This window comes from Juglans regia, chromosome 12 (genome assembly GCF_001411555.2).
Source record: "Juglans regia cultivar Chandler chromosome 12, Walnut 2.0, whole genome shotgun sequence".
NCBI classification, from domain to species: domain Eukaryota; kingdom Viridiplantae; phylum Streptophyta; class Magnoliopsida; order Fagales; family Juglandaceae; genus Juglans; species Juglans regia.
Window position 1 is genome coordinate 2,966,651 of NC_049912.1, and position 16,305 is coordinate 2,982,955.

Consider the following 16,305-nt stretch of genomic DNA (forward strand, 5'->3'; position numbering starts at 1 on the left):
AAGTGATTTGATGTGGTTTATCAAATTATAAAATTATTTTTATTATAAAATAAATCTAATTATAAAATTATATTAAATTATGAAATTATTTTTATATAATTTTTTTTATAAATGTAACAGTCCTCAAAAAATATCTATATCAAAATATCTCGACAGAAACCAACGAAACATTATTGAAAACATTTTCGTAATTCCAGTCATTTTTAGGTTCAGCCCGTTTCTTTCTACTTTCCGCTTCCCTGCGAACGGTTTTCAAAACCCTAGATCTCTAAAAATATTTTGCTCTCTGTGACTCTGCCTCCACACTCCGACAACCGGCGCCGACGCGACCTCCACACCGTCGCAGCTACTGTTGCTTCGTCGAAATTCGGTTTGCTCGTGTTGCGCGATCTGCTCCGCCGCAAGTCGACGTCTACGGTCCACCTCTACACTAACACCGCCCACTCCACACCGCAGGTATTAGATTATTAACAGTAACTTTATGGATTGGAGATTCCCCTTTTGCTGTGTGTATTGAGAATCTGAGATTGATGTGCATGCTATTATGGTTTTGTAATTGATCAAGAACCCACATAGAGCCCCTTGATAATTCCTGAGATTACTTCTCTAATCCGACTCTGCTGTCAAAATCTTTTCTCTGACGCCATCTAGCTTCCAAAACATGTCGTCGTCCCAATTTAACTACTCGAACGCAACGAGCAGCAGCACCACGGGCTCCTATTTCCCTATGCCCTTTCACCTCCAGCAATCTCCCGCAACGGCGCTGCCTCAGTACTCCACGCCCAACATGGGCCCCGCACTCCCCGTAGTGGCCCCTGTCTACCCTGCCGCCCCGGCCCCGGCCCCCTCCACCGCAGTTTACACCCTCCCTCAGTACCATCAGGTTGGCCTTCTCTCTCTCTCAGACATGAATGTTGTGAACGTCTATGTGTCCTGTTTAATGTTTGAACCTTCTACTTTTCCTTTTTGTGATAGGGGTTTTGGTTAATTTGCTTAGTTTCGGCTTTAGGGTATCTTTAAATCTATATAAAATATTTGTAATATGTGATTTGCTGTGTTTTTTTTTTACTTTTGTGTGCAAATTTTTATGCGGGTTGCTAGGATTTGATTAATATTGTTAACTTGCTTGTTTCGAAGATTCAGAAATATGGTTAGTTTTATTTTGGGGTTGAGTGGAAAAGTTATGGTTATTGGATTTGCTTGTTTGTTTCGAGGATTCAGCCTGAAGTACGTACTGTACAGGCTCCTAAACACGCAAGAAATTTACTGGAAGCAATTTTATGGTTGTAAAGAATGCTAGTTTCTCAATAAATAAATAGAAAATAAAGTCACCATTTTGTCTGATAGACAAAATGGTGACTTATTGAAGATGGGGCTTTGCAATTTGTTTGTAACATAAAGAAAATGAAAAGATTAAAAGCCTGTTTGGCAACGCAAGTATTCTTAGATTTTTTCAGATATTTCCTTCCCAAATATCACTCAAACACAAACACTTTCAATTTCAAATTTTCAACTTTTTTATTTAATCATTACCTAATTATTAGAACGTTTTCAAGCTTCCAAATAAAATACAAAAATCAATACAACTTTTTCAAATTTCAAAACAAAAATAATATAAAAAATTTATATTCAAACAATTTTTTAACTTTATAATATTTTTATTCAACTTTTTCTCTTCCTTTTCCCAAACCCCAATAAAACATCTTAACTCAATCTATTTCACTACTATTCACATATATACTGAGATATTCTGACTATCCAAACCAAGCCTAAAAACAAAAACATTTGTTTGGGATATGATAAATTTCTAGTATGAAGGATTCCGATCTTTGTTTTTCTCTATTAAGTAAAGTTTGCATGCTTATAATTTGTTTTTGCACTTTTGAACAGGCCCAACAATTGTTTCAAAGGGATGCACAGACTATTACACCAGAGGCACTTGAAAGTGTAAAGGCTGCTCTTGCAAGCAGTGAGATTGAGCACAAAGCAGAGACCAAGAAGAAAGCAGTTCCTCGTAAAGCTGCTGGCCAAACATGGGAGGACCCAACACTTGCAGAGTGGCCAGAAAGTATTAATTATTTCTCCATTCTCTTGTTCAATTGCCTTGTTTAGTTAATCAATTTATCTATCAGCATCCCAGCGTATAAAATTGGCATGAGCTGAGTAATATTTATTTGGTTGCGTTGTTTTGTAAAGAGTGCTCTGTTATTGCATGGAATAGTGTCTAACTGCATGTTTTTATAAGTAAAGGTGGCTATACATGAAGGATGGATTAATTCGGTTTTTATTATTTAAACTAATGATTTAAACCCGGTTCAAATTATTTATTGATTTTTTTATGGAAAAAGTAATCCAACCAGTTAAATATGATACTAAGCTGACTGGTCATACCTCTAGCCTGGAAGTAACTTGTGTTGATATAATTAACATGCAAATTCGAGAAAAGAAGTGGAAATTAACCAAAAAGGGCTCTGGATGAAAGAAAAAGTCCTGGACAAAATCTAATGTTATACCATAGCAATGAATCTAATTTACTTTTAAAACACATCTTGCAAAACTGGAGGTACTTAAATATACTGTCTAAAAAATAACTCCTAGTGAGCATGCTAAATTTGCATTCCCAAAATCTAAAAGCTTGTGGTGAGTCTGACTGTTCATGTGTTCTTCAATGATGATAGCTCTCCCCATCTTAAATTTTGGTGCTTGAAATTTCTTTTCTAAGTATTTAATTATCTTTTTACTTTTTCTTTTTAAATTTTTGTTACTGTTATAGAGATTTTGGGTAGGAGGGTTTCCTCTTCGTGGAGAAAATTCTTCCTCTCCTCCCTGCCCCGCCCTCTCTCCCCATTGAAGAATGTAATGTTCATTTGTTCTTTATTTGGATGAGTATTTTATGTTGCTTGCATTTACTTGCAAGATTTTTATGTCAGTATATATGTTCTTATTCTTGTAGCCAGATTACATCTCTTACATCTTTTAATTGCGTTGGTATTTTGCAGATGATTATCGCCTCTTTTGTGGAGATCTTGGTAACGAGGTGAATGATGATGTTCTTTCAAAAGCATTTTCACGGTTCCCTTCCTTTAACATGGCTAAAGTAAGTTTCTATTTCATTCTATTACTGCAATTATTTTCAGCAATTTTTGTTGTGGGAACTTCTTGCATTTTCTCCTCAGATTTTTCTTTGAAGTGGTCACAATAGCTATTGTTATATGTTTGCTAGGTAGGTCTTGTCTATGATTCAATATCGGGCTAGACATTTAACCTCTTTGTAGCTTTGCAAGTTGCAAATTGAATGCAGTAGTTTATTTTATTGATAGTTCATTGTTTTTGTTTTAGTTGAACTTAAGGTGTTGGTATTTGTTCCTCAATTTCTTGTCAAGTGTGATACCCATATAATAAGAATAAGGATAGGGAAGGAGAAGTTCTTGCTCTTCATAATGGTTCCAATGTGGCTCCAATTGTATCATTGACTAGTCATTTTGGAGTATAGGCCATGTGATTTAGGTGTTCCATTGGAGCGTTACAAATGGTAGTAGAGCCTATCCCAATTAGAAATGTGGAACTTGAGCCATGCCACCTACAATGGACTGATGGACTGGCCCAACGAGGATATTGGGAACTTGGGGGGGTGGGGTGGGATTGTGATACCCCATATGATAAGAATAAGGGTAGGTGGTGTATAGGATCCCCCATCGCTTGGACAACGGCCTTGGGTAAGATCTTGACAATCGATAATCTGCAGAAGTGCCGGGTAATTATTCCAGTTGGTGTTGCATGTGTAAGAAAGTTGGCGAAACAATGGATCATCTCTTGCTACATTGTGAGACAGCTAGAGCCGTGTGGAGTGAAGTGTTCAGCCGGATAGAATTAAACTGGGTGATGCCTGTTGCAGTGTTTAAGTTATTGGCCAGCTGGACAATTCCGGGTGGTGCTCCACAAATTAAAACAGTTTGGAAGATGGTTTCCATTTGCATTATGTGGTGCATATGGTAAGAACGTAATGAGAGGACATTTGAAGATAAGGAGCGATCTTTAGAGGAGCTTCGATCTTTATTTTTCCGTACTTTATTCCTTTGGGCAATAGCTGTAGACTTTAATGGCTTAAATTTGCATGACTTTCTTGTTTCCATTGGGGCGTTACAGTAGCAGGCGCCTTAGGTTTCTTTTTTGATTGGTAAACAAAATTGGTTTTATAGCCTTATATTTTACACCCTCTGTCATGCTTGAACCAGAAACTGGTTAGGGGTGAACTGACTCTCAATGTGAAGGTAACAGATTTTAAAGTTAACATAAATATGGGTCTTGAGTGTAGAACAATCTCTATTCTACAACAAAATAAGCTAAACCTAAGAACAATATTCTAAATCTATATACAGTTTGTTTACTTTCGCTCCTCTAGTATCACCCATGTACTTCCTAAACTTTATCCTCGACATGCTCCTTGTCGAATGAAAAATGGGGAAGGACCATGGGTGAGTTTGGAAACTCAATGAGCAGTGGAATTACACGTGTGATCCGTGAGCGATGTTGAAGGAAAAATAATGCAACTTGTAACACCTCCTCCCGTAACGTGTCTCAATACTTCACTAATAGCATTCACCTTCCAATCTTGCACCGTTCTGACAAAGGTTATAGTCCTCTTCTCTCTTCTCTCTTCTCTGTTGCTGCTTCTTCTCTCATTCTCACTTGCTTCTCCTTAGTTTCTTATTTGCCTTCTCTTCTCTTCTTCTTAGTGTTTCCAATTTTTTTTTCAAAATTGTGGTTATCCTGCATGAAAACTCCAATAATAGTTGGGCTGCTTAATTTGGGCTGGCTGGTAATGGCCCATGTAAATTCATCCTTGGGACTGCAGTGGAATCGTGTCTAGTGTCACTTATGTTTTTGTGTTGAAGTAGAGTTTGCTAAGAAAGGTTATTTTAATCAAAAGAAGAATTTAATGGTTAAAACACGCGAAGGGTACTTTTGACCGTGTTTTTATTTTTGGTGGAGATGGTTTATTTCATATTGCTTGTGAGTGGTGGCATTAGGCTTTGATTGTTCGGGCTGCGCATTGCTTCTTGTCTTTTCATGTTCCTGCTCAGCAAATTTCTTATCATGTTTGTGGCTTTTTGTTGTCTGTTTTCCTTTTTTCCTTTAATCTGCTTTCTGAAGTGTTATTATTTTTTTACTCATGCAAACTAATAATGTATTTCAAATCTCCAGGTTGTTAGAGATAAGAGGACAGGCAAGACCAAGGGCTATGGATTTGTTAGCTTTGCCAACCCTGCTGACCTTGCTGCTGCCCTCAAAGAAATGAATGGTATTGTTCCTTTAACAAAGAATGCGCACTTGATAGTTGATGTCTTTGCCTTAAAATATGCTTTTATTGTTACTAGGCCTAAGCCATGCTTAATAGGCCAAACCCTTGAAACAGTGGTAGCACAATGGTCTTCTTTGAGAGGGTGAGTTGTAGTAGAACTTTTTCTTTTTTTGCCATTGGGTATAAGGGATCAAAGTCCCAACTAATCCCAGGGTGCGCAGGCCCTCGTCAAGAAATTTACTGTTAAGTGGACATTGTGTAATTCAAAAGGGAAATCTCCAAGTCCAATGACCCCAAGGGTGGGAATACGAAGTTTTGAACCTATAACGTCCAGTTTATATGACTCTCCAGGATATTTAATTAGAAAAAAACAAGAAATCGTAAAACGAGGTCAAAACAATAAAAAGTATCATAGCATAATGTTCACAAGCCTGTTTCCTTCCTGGATTTAAATATACTTTTATATTTAATATGGTTGATGGGTTTCAGATTCTAATCGTTTGTGAGGTATAGGTGGTAGAATCATTTACCCTCTTTAGTCTTTCCTGGTCAATATCCTTGTTCATAGTTTGTTGTACAAACCATAAAATCAAATGGCTTAAATACTTGTGATGGAAGGTTTCTAACAGGATGTTGATGTTAGGCATGGATGAGTTTTCAAAAAATAGTTTACAGTGGAATGAAAAATAGAATGAACTTCGAAATGGATGTTGGTAGCTGACTGAATTTTTTCATGATTGAATTCTCATTATGTTATTGCAAATTGGAATAAGGGTTAGTTGCAAAATTAGTCCTGGGTTGTTACAGATTTACAAAAAAACTACCTGGATTTCTAATTTTAGCAATTACTTCATTGAGCTTCAGTTGTTTGTAATTAACTCCTTCGTCCATATTCTGTCTAACTAACTACGGCAACCATCTGGTGGGAACCAATCAGAAAATAATTATAATTTTAAAAACTCAAAAATTATTTTAGAAGTGTTAAAAAAATTAAGAAAATATTTGGAAATAATTATATTAATTTAAAAAGACTAAAATTATAAAAATTATAAACTAATACAACAAAATATATTTAATTAACTATTTAAAATAAATAAAAACATTATTAAAACAACAAAATTCATTTATTAATTCGACAATGTCACTTTACAACTTTTTTTGTATAAAAGAAGTTACAAGTATTAAAAATGAAACTTAAAAAGTGTTAATAAATAATATTCAAAAAAGAAAAAGAAAAGAAAAAGAAAAGAAAAAGGATCCGAGTGAGGAGGAATCCCCTCCTATTGGGTAGCAGCACCCACAGGAAGGTGGGAACAGGATCAGCAAGGAGGCTCCCCGACCATCTTGTTATCCATTGCGAGGTGGAGGGGTGGCCCATCTTGCAATGGATTAACTAATTCGACAAAAAGTATTAAAACAACAAAGAAATTGTTAGTTTAAAACAAAAAACAATGTCCACCAGAAGCTCCGTTACAAGAAGTATTGTTCGGAGTATTTTGGGTTGTTAGCATGTGGGATGGTCATATATAGCTTCAAATGGAGCTTTGGGTGGAGTTTTAGTAATATGGGATAAAAGGGGGTTGGAGAATCTTGATGGGTTTACGGGGGAATACATGGTGGCGTGTTACTTTAAAAACTTTGATGATAATTTTTTGAGGGCATTTGCTGGGGTCTATGGACCAAATTTGGATTGTGATAGGAGATTCTTGTGGGAAGAGCTTATAGGCTTGAGTAGTTGCCAGGATGTTTCACGGTGTATTGATGGGGACTTTAATGTGACTAGGTACCTGTGTGAGATTTGGTGAGGGTCACCAAAGCCAAGCAATTGTAGAATTTGCTGATTTCATATGAGCTAGATCTTATGTATATCCCTCTTATTGGGGGAACCTTTACTGGGCCTAACAATCATACTTGGTCTAGATTGGGTAGATTTCTTAAATCCTAATTGGGAGATGCATTCTCCGGAGGTATGCCAAAAAAGAATCACACGGATATGTTTGGACCACTTTCATATCTTATTGGATTGTGGAGGTATTCAACGGGGCCGAAAGTACTTTAAATTTGAGAACGTGTGGTTAAAAGATTATGGCTTTGTGACTTATATAAAAAAAAAAGATTATGGCTTTGTGAAGATGATTAGACAGTGGTGGTCTTCTTACTAGATCCTAGGCACTTTGAGCTTTATTTTGGCAAGTAAGTTGAGAGCTTTGAAGAATGATCTGAAGACTTGGAACAAGCAGGTCTTTGGCAATGTGGAATATAGAAGAGGGCATCATTGCAAAAGTTACAAGGTTTGGAGAGAAGAAGGAAGAGTACTCTCGGGGGAGCAAAGCTCCTAAAAAGCCAAGTTGTTTATGAACTTGAGAGGGTGACTTTGATAGAGGAGATTTCTTGAAGGCAAAAGTCAAGGGCCTTGTGGCTTAGGTAGGGGGTGAGTGCATAGAATTCTTTCATCAGATAACTAATTTGCTGTGATACCCTATATGATAAGGATAAGATAAGAATAAGTATAGGCCATATAGTTTGGGCCTTTATTGGAGCATTACAAATGGTACCATAGCCTATCCCAACCAGAAATGTGGGATTTGAGCCGTGCCACCTATGACGGACTAATCCGATGAGAATGTCGGGAATTTAAGGGGGGGGGGGAGATTGTGATATTCCATATGATAAGGATAATTGTAGGTGGTGTATGAGATCCTATATTGCTTAGGCAGAAGAAGTTCTTACACTTTATAAGGTTCCAATAGAACCTTATTATTATTATTTTTTTAATACTTATAATTTCAATAGGGCTTTAATTGTATCATTGACTAGTCCTTTTGGAGTATAAACCATATGATTTGGGCCTTTTATTGGCGCATTACATTCACATAGGAGGTACGATGCCATTGAGACACTCAACATTGATGGTCTTGCTTTCCTAGACCACTCGGTGATTAGGGATCATGTTGCTAGAAACTTTGAAGATTTGCTCTCAAGACAATTTGCATGGAGGCTCAAACTTGATGGTCTATCATTTGAGACAATTGATCACTCAAGTATTGCTTTGTTAGAGAGACCATTTGAAGAAGACGAGGATCATCAAGTAGTTAGAAGAATGGATAGTGATAATGCTGCAGGCCCTTTGTTAGTGAGACCATTTGAAGAAGATGAGGTTCATCAAGTAGTTAGAAGAATGGATGGTGATAATGCTGCAGGCCCTGGTGGTTTTACTTTGGCATTTTTTCATACTTGTTGGGAGGTGGTAAAGGAAGACGTTATGAAAGTTTTGCATGAGCTTTCTCTTTTGGGAAGTTTGAGAAGAATCTTAATGCTACTTTCATCACTTTGATTCCCAAAAAAGAAGGTGCTATGTAAGTGAAGGACTTTTGTCCTTCTAGCCTTGTGAGTGGGATGTATACGATACTTTTAAAAGTCGTTGCTAATAGAATGAGCTCGGTTATGGAAATAATCATTTTTAGGTCACAATACATTCGTAAAAGGTAGACAAATATTGGATTCGGTCCTTATTGTTAATGAATGTTTGGATGGCAAGATCAAGTCAAGAGTACTTGGTATTTGGGCAAACTAGATTTGGAGAAGGCTTATAATCATGCTAATTGGGACTTCCTACATTATTCGCTGGGGATATGTGGATTTGGGGAGAGATGGAGGTCGTGGGTTATGTATTGTGTGTCTATGGTTCGTTCAATTCTCAATTTTGGTGAATGGTGATCCAAACCAATGCCACATCCAATCGTTGAGGGGTATCCTTCTTTGCTTCGAAGCTGTCTCTGGTTTGAAAGTAAGCCTTCCAAAATCTGAGATGGTGGCTGTTTGCAATGTACGAGGTCGGGCCCGCTTATTGGGTTGTAAGGTACTTTCTTTGCTTATGAAGTACCTTGACCTTCATTTGGGAGCATCCTTCAAAATTAAGACTATTTAGGATGAGGTGTTGGAGAAGATTGAGAGCGGGCTGGTTGGTTGGAAAAGGCTGTATTTGTCAAAAAGTGTAGGATTGCCTTAATAAAGAGTACACTTTCAAATCTTCCCGCATATTACCTATTATTATTTCCTCTTCCTGTAACACTCCCTTCCCATAGTATAGAGATATTACTAACATTCATAGCATAGTGCCTGGTAAAGAGATTCATATCCTGAAATACCTCATTTATTGAAACATCAACTAAACTGAACATAACTGTTTTTGAAACATGAAAATGAAAACGTAAAGTAAAAACATACAGTAGTCCTATGTGTGACTTTTATTCAAACAACATAAAAGGAAACTAATCCTTGTGAAATAACACTTATTCCTTTCTAAGCCTTTGTACTAGATCTACATCTTGGCCATCCAGCTCGACGCTATCACAATCTCCATCTGTGATGGATAAACATAGAAGAAAACAAAGAAACAATAAAAATGAGTCGAATACTCAGTAAATAACACATCATACCATAAAATATAACTTAGCTTAGCATTGACTTAATTTTTGAAAGACTCTTCATAACATACATACATACATCATCACATATTCACAATCATACCGTAAACATAACTTAATTTAACATAGGCTTAATTTCTGAAAAACTTTACATACATATGTCGTCACAGATTCACATAGCATATCTATTCATTAACATGAGCGGCAAACATGTAACGTGAATGCATAAATGATTGACTTCATGCATTTTCTAACAATCATACATGACTGTTTATCTTGTCTTTTACTTAGCATATGGTGACCCATGCTTGAGTACGTAACACCGCATAACTTGTCATACACGCTTGGGTCCGTGGCACCACTTATCATAACTTATGGTGAGCATGCTTAAGTCCGTGTCACCCTTTAACATATCATGGAGTGAAACACGCTTAGGTCCGTGTTTCACTTAACATATGGTAAACCACGCTTAGGTCCAGGGCACCGCTTGTCATAACTTGTGGTGAACACGCTTAGGTCCTGTCACCCTTTAACATATCATGGAGTGTGACATGCTTAGGTCTGTATTTCACTTAACATATGGTAAACCACGCTTAGGTTCGTGGCACCACTTATCATAACTTGTGGTGAACACGCTTAGGTCCATGTCACCCTTATCATCTTATCTTTCTTAATACACGAGAAGTTTGTTGGACTTCATGAAAGTTTCTAGCATGGCATATACTTGTACATAACATAACATGACATGGCATAATGTGATTTGAACATAAACATTCCATGGCATACATGATCTGAGAACTACATGAACATTAAATGACCTATATGATCTAAATACTTAATGACATTACGTTGCATGGCATACATGTGATTTTCATGACATATCATCCATAAAATCGCAATCCATAATAGCATAACATACATAAGCTCACTTACATGCATATCATTATAATTCATTGAAGATCATGAAAGGGATCTAACCTTGACTTAGCTCGTAGCGTAGCGTAGACAAACATTTTCATATACAATTAGAGCATTTACAGTACGCATGTAATTATATGATCATACTATTTACCTCTTAACGTTGCTTCCACAATCTTATATCGTAGCTCGTGACCTATATGAGGCACTAATTGTCACTAACTGTTCAAGAAAGACGTGTCGTAGCATTCTAAATACTTAAAATCATATATAGAGATAATTTAATTACACTAAGATTAATACATAATAATATTATTCAAAACTCATAACATCTTCCTTAACTTCTATTTAAAAATTTAACTTAATAATTTTTATAAAATCTAGTTAAAAAGTCAATTGGAATATTAACTAAATAATAGGCTTAAAAATAGTTTAAAAAATATACTTTAAAATTATGCTTTAAAATCCCTTAAATACTTTCTATAAAAATAAGTCTAACTAATATATTTATTTAAGTAGATAAAGCCCATGTAAAAGTAATGTTTTTCTGAAAATATAACCAGCCCAATAAAAATCACTAAAACAGTTGCTGAAATATATTAAAATCATGCTGAATTTAAAACACAAGTCCATCTCAATGATACATGTCTAATTAACCTCAAGCCCAGCCCACAAGGAAATTAGCCCACGTACATGATCAAGTTTAAAACATAAAGTCAGCATAGTTACTTGAGGGTAAAGAAGTAACTTCTTCAAAAGTTCCTTCAGTACAAAACAAGGGGTTTCAAGGACATTAAGGGAAAGCATCCTAATGGGCATGGGTATCTTGGGAAAGACAAACAAAGCAAATAAAAGGGAAGAAAACAGCTATTGAAGAGGAGAATGGTGCGATGGAAAGGCAACTCACCAAGAGAGGAAGGAAACCCACTGCGATGTGGATTTGGGTTGAGTTTGATGGCGACTCTGGGGTGGCTGGGAGTGGTCGGCAACACCACGGAAATCTGTGGGTTTGTAGGAACTTGGCTGGCCGGCAGTTTTTTTTGTGGTGTTTTCGGCGAGGTAAGTGGTCTGGGTTGGCTGGTATGAAGAGAAAGGCTCGGTGGTGTTGTCTGCGACAAGGGGCTTGCTGTGAGAGTGGGTTTCTGTCACTATGTAGGAGAGATTTCTTGGGTTTATTTTTGAAGGGTCTCAGGTGAGTTTTATAGATGAGGGGGAGGGAGATATCGTGAGTGATCTGGAGAGGTTTGAATTTGACTAGGACTTTGGGAAACTACTCCCACAAGGAAAGAAACACTGAGAGGATAATAGTTTTGAAGTGTTTGAGTTGAAAGTTGGGCTCCGTTTGGTTCCTGAATTGCACTAAGTGTAGTTTATCTTTAAAGTGCTCTTAGCATCCAAACACACGATTTATACCGTTTGAATCCAATTCAAAATTGAGTTCATCGTGGGGCCCGGTAACTGAAAAATATTAATTGCATTTGACACGGTTTTCCATCTCTCTCATGGGGCCCACATGGCTGGTGCCATACTGTCATACTGCTGCATACTTGTTTATTACTTTAGGCTGTAGTTTATTATTTTTGCATTATGATGTAGTGCAGTTTGTACAAAAAGTGTCTTTTGCACCGGCAGTGAGAATGAATGTTAGGTGAACAGTTGATTTCAATGATGAGACCCATTCATTTTTACAACTTCATATAAATATATCCAAACTCATTTTAACATCCAAACACACTTAAACTCATCTCAAGTGGGCCCTACAAAATTCATTCAACCATCTCAACTCACTACTATTCATAAAAAACTCAACTCAACTTAGCTTAACATCCAAACACATCCTTATTTTCAACTGAGGAAACTACTCAATCTGGAAGACCAAACAGAAAAATAAAAGAGGCGTATAGTTTAACAGTAGAGAAATCCTATTCAAATCAAATTACTACCTCAAAACATATCTAATAATAATAATAAAATCACACTTTTGTGGTCTGGATGTTACACTTCCACTTGGTAGCTTCATCGAGATTTTTTTTGGAGTAGATTAGGTGAGGAGTTTCAATTTAGTTGTTTGGGACAAGATGTGTTCTTTGGTGAGGGGTGGTGGGCTGGAGATTTGCAATTTGAGGGTCTTCAACAATGCTGTAACACCCTGCTCTTGGGGACATCCGATAAAATTGGAATGATACAGAGAAGATTAGCATGGCCCCTGAGCAAGGATGACACACACAAATCGAGAAATGATATTAGAGCCTATCCCAACTAGAAATGTGGGACTTGAGCCGTTCACCTATGACGGATTGGCTCGACAAGGACATTGAGAATTTAAGGGGGATAGATTGTAATACCTCATATGATAAGGATAAGGGTAGGTGGTGTATGAGATCTCACATTGCTTGGAAATGAGAAGTTCTTGCTCTTTATAAGGTTCTAATGGAGCTCAAATTGTATCATTAACTAGTCATTTTGGAGTATAAACCATGTAGTTTGGGCCTTTCATTGGAAATGGTTGTGGCGATATAATTGAGAGGGAAGCATTGTGGAAAGTGGTGATAGAGAGTTAAGCATGGGGGGTGCTAGGGGGGTTGGTGTTCTAATGAATTACTGGGGACATACGGAGTGTGTCCGTGGAAATATATTCAGAAAGGTTGGGGGTCTTTTTCTAGACTCACTAGATTGGTGGTGGGGGATGGTAACGACGTTAGTTTTTGGCATGATGTATGGGTTGGGGATATAGCTTTGAAGGATTTTCAGGATTTTACGGGAACAGGAGGCTTCGGTAGCTGAGTTAAGGGTGTTCTCTAGTGACTCAGAAGTGGAATGTCAGCTTCATTTGGGAGGCTCACTATTGGGAGATTGCTGTTTTCACTGAATTTTTTAATTTGCTTTGCTCCTTTTTGTACTGGTAACATGGAGGTGGATTAGATTATTTGGATTCCTTCTAGTAAAGGGAAGTTTTCTGTACGCTCATACTATGAGGTGCCCTCACTACTCAGGATAGCAATCATTTCTTGTGGAAGAGTATTTTGAGTAAGGCGCCCACAAGGCTGCCTTTTTGCTTGGACAACATCATTAGAGAAGATTCTGATCATAGACAACCTAAAGAAATATGGGTTTATCCTTATTAATTGGTGCAGTATATAAAAAGGGTTTGCCATGGCCCTTTGGTATGGTTTTTTCTGTAGAGTGGGATTAGCATGCCCTGGAAGTGGTTGATTTGCTAGCTAGTTGGTCAGGGACTTGAGGGTATCCCCCAAATTGTAGCTGTGTGGAAGATGGTTACCATGTGTTTACTATGGTGTATTTGGAGGGAAAAGAATGACCGGAACTTTGAGGATCAGCCTCGCTCTCTGGAAAAGATTTTTTTCTTAAAGGCTTTGTTTGTGTGGGCCTTTGCCATAGATTTTGATGCTGTTCCTAGCTAGGTGTACTCTTGTATATTTCTTGTGTATTTGGGCTTTTTGCCTATTTTAGTCCTAATAAAAGATCTTGTACTTTTTTTTTTCAAGAAAAACATAGATTAAACTAAGTGGTTACAAAGATACAAGATTCTATGGGGTGGGAGTCCCCAACAATCGTCCCAAAACAAGCAAAAACAACACTAGCAAATAAAAATAAAAAGTGGGTTCTCGAATCAAAAGATTGATTCTAACCCATGTCCCACAAAGGGGATGTCGCGTAAAAGCGGTTACAATGTCTGATAAACATACTAAAAAACTATAACTAAAAGTCGCAGTCGAAAGGAATGTGCTGCATTTTGCTGATCTGGTTCGGCTGAGGGTGACTATCACCGACATTTTATCTTGATCAGTGGTTAGGGAAAATAGGAACATAGGAAAATAACAACCTACAGATAAACTGATACACCGGCATAGGACCGCCACCGGCTGTGGTGGTGCATGCAGATCACGCGCCACACTAGGAAAAAGAAGAACAGTCGGATCTGAGAGAGCCGAAGCCGCTGACCCAGGCAGTGCCAAGCGTGGCGGCAGAGGACTCCACCTGTCAAGCAGCACGTGGAACCCACGCGCACTGTAAGCCGCGCGTGAGACGTGCCACTCTTTTGGACAATATTCTCCTACCGTCCGATAGATTGGAGACTGGGGAGTCCGATGGTGGGGCGCGTGATAGCCTTGGAAGGCCGGAAAGCAGCAGATCAGAGTATCTAGGTGCTATCGCTGGAAAGCTTGAGAAAAAACCTATAGATAGTGCCGACGACGGCTGATTGAGTGGAGGGAGGGAGGAGCCAAAGCTCCAACCCCCCCTGGGCGGGGAGACTGTGATCGCTGGCTGTTTGGGTAGAGAGAAACGGGCTGGAGAGAGAAAACAGAAAGAATGTACTTGCTCAAAAAAGTATTTTTATATATTTAAAAATATTTTTCTTACTTTTTTTAATGTTTGAATTTTAAAACTATTTATGTTTTTAATTATTGTTGTAATAAAGTGGCTGATGTTGCATTTATATGTCATGTATCAAATTCTGATTGGTTGCAAGGTGGCAACCATGCCGATAGTGAATTGGATGGAAGACGGACAGGGGGAATTAATTGCAACAGATTGTAAACTCCAGGAGTTAATTGCTAAAATTAGAAAGGAGAGCTTTCACATCTGTTAGACTGATTTTGCAATTAACTCTTGGAATAATCAAAATATCTACACCATGTTTTGCATGACTTAGTTTTGCATTATGGAGATGCACATAGGAATATTTGGATAAACTTTGCAATCCACATCAGTGCCTGAAATGTACCCTTGGGAGCTCTAGGATTAGGAATTGCTTATTTTAGGTGGTATTCATTTTTTGTTTAGCACAACGAAATACTCATACGTCATGGATGGTCCTGGTAGTATAGAAGCAGGTTATATGATTTTATATGAAATTAACATGTTTTAATGAGTTGTGGAAGTTGGATAGGACTCTGTTCTGTTCCCCACAACAAGTCACCCTTGATCGGTTGGATTATTTATTGAGTTGCTCTCTTAATGTTTAATTGTTTGCTTGGATTTCAGGTAAATATGTTGGAAATCGGCCAATCAAACTACGCAAGAGCAATTGGAGGGAAAGGATAGACACAGAGGCAGCAGAAAGACAAAAAGTAAAGCAATTTTTCTCATGGTTTGCTTTGCGTGGTTGAAAGTTTCTTTATTTGCTTTAATTGCTCAAAATGTGTGGTTCTAACTTATGTGGAGTTTTTCGTGACAGAACCTAAATCAAAAGAAACCAAAGCTCTCGAAGAAGAGTGTATTGCACAAGTGAACTGGAATGGCACTCAGGAGGAAGAATTAAATGGAAAGCAGCTTTCGATGGAATGAATGTCTTCAGGTCAACTGCACGGACATTAACTGTGATATAATATATTTCTAACAAAATAACGTAAAAGAAACTATTGATGCCTGGAGAAATAACGGATCCGTACCTTGTTTCCGTTTTGATCAAGGGACGACTATCTTTATTGTATGTTATTTCTCCTTGCATTTCTTCTTTTTTTTAATGTTTATTTATACATATTCTTTCAACAATTCGGCCTGCATGTGTTCATCACTTCCCCGTTGCCATGGCACGTAGGTATTCTCCACTGAGATTCTGACGAAAAATATGATAGACGACCTAAATATAAAAAACGTTCGTATCCATGTTTAATCGTTTTACAAAAAACTCAC

At 37.5% G+C, this 16,305-nt stretch overlaps 1 protein-coding gene and 1 non-coding gene across 2 annotated transcripts; both read left to right on the forward strand.

Moving 5' to 3' along the window:
* Positions 1–168: 168 nt before the first annotated feature.
* LOC108985927 (RNA-binding protein 42) lies at positions 169–16,164 on the forward strand. The gene is made up of 7 exons (XM_018958397.2): positions 169–456; positions 652–883; positions 1,891–2,068; positions 3,000–3,097; positions 5,206–5,302; positions 15,655–15,740; positions 15,848–16,164. The coding sequence occupies exons 2-7, from the start codon at positions 662–664 to the stop codon at positions 15,899–15,901; spliced, it is 735 nt and encodes a 244-aa protein (XP_018813942.1). The 5' UTR covers positions 169–456; positions 652–661; the 3' UTR covers positions 15,902–16,164.
* On the forward strand, positions 12,794–12,899 carry LOC118344098. Its single transcript, XR_004797864.1, has one exon. It is a non-coding gene; the product is annotated as a U6 spliceosomal RNA (small nuclear RNA).
* Positions 16,165–16,305: the final 141 nt, after the last annotated feature.

Coding starts and splice junctions, on each gene's coding strand:
- LOC108985927 (XM_018958397.2), top strand. CDS start 662: ATGTCGTCGTCCCAATTTAACTACTCGAACGCAACGAGCAGCAGCACC. Junction 2,069..2,999: donor ACTTGCAGAGTGGCCAGAAA/GTATTAATTATT, acceptor GGTATTTTGCAG/ATGATTATCGCCTCTTTTGT. Junction 15,741..15,847: donor AGGCAGCAGAAAGACAAAAA/GTAAAGCAATTT, acceptor TTTTCGTGACAG/AACCTAAATCAAAAGAAACC.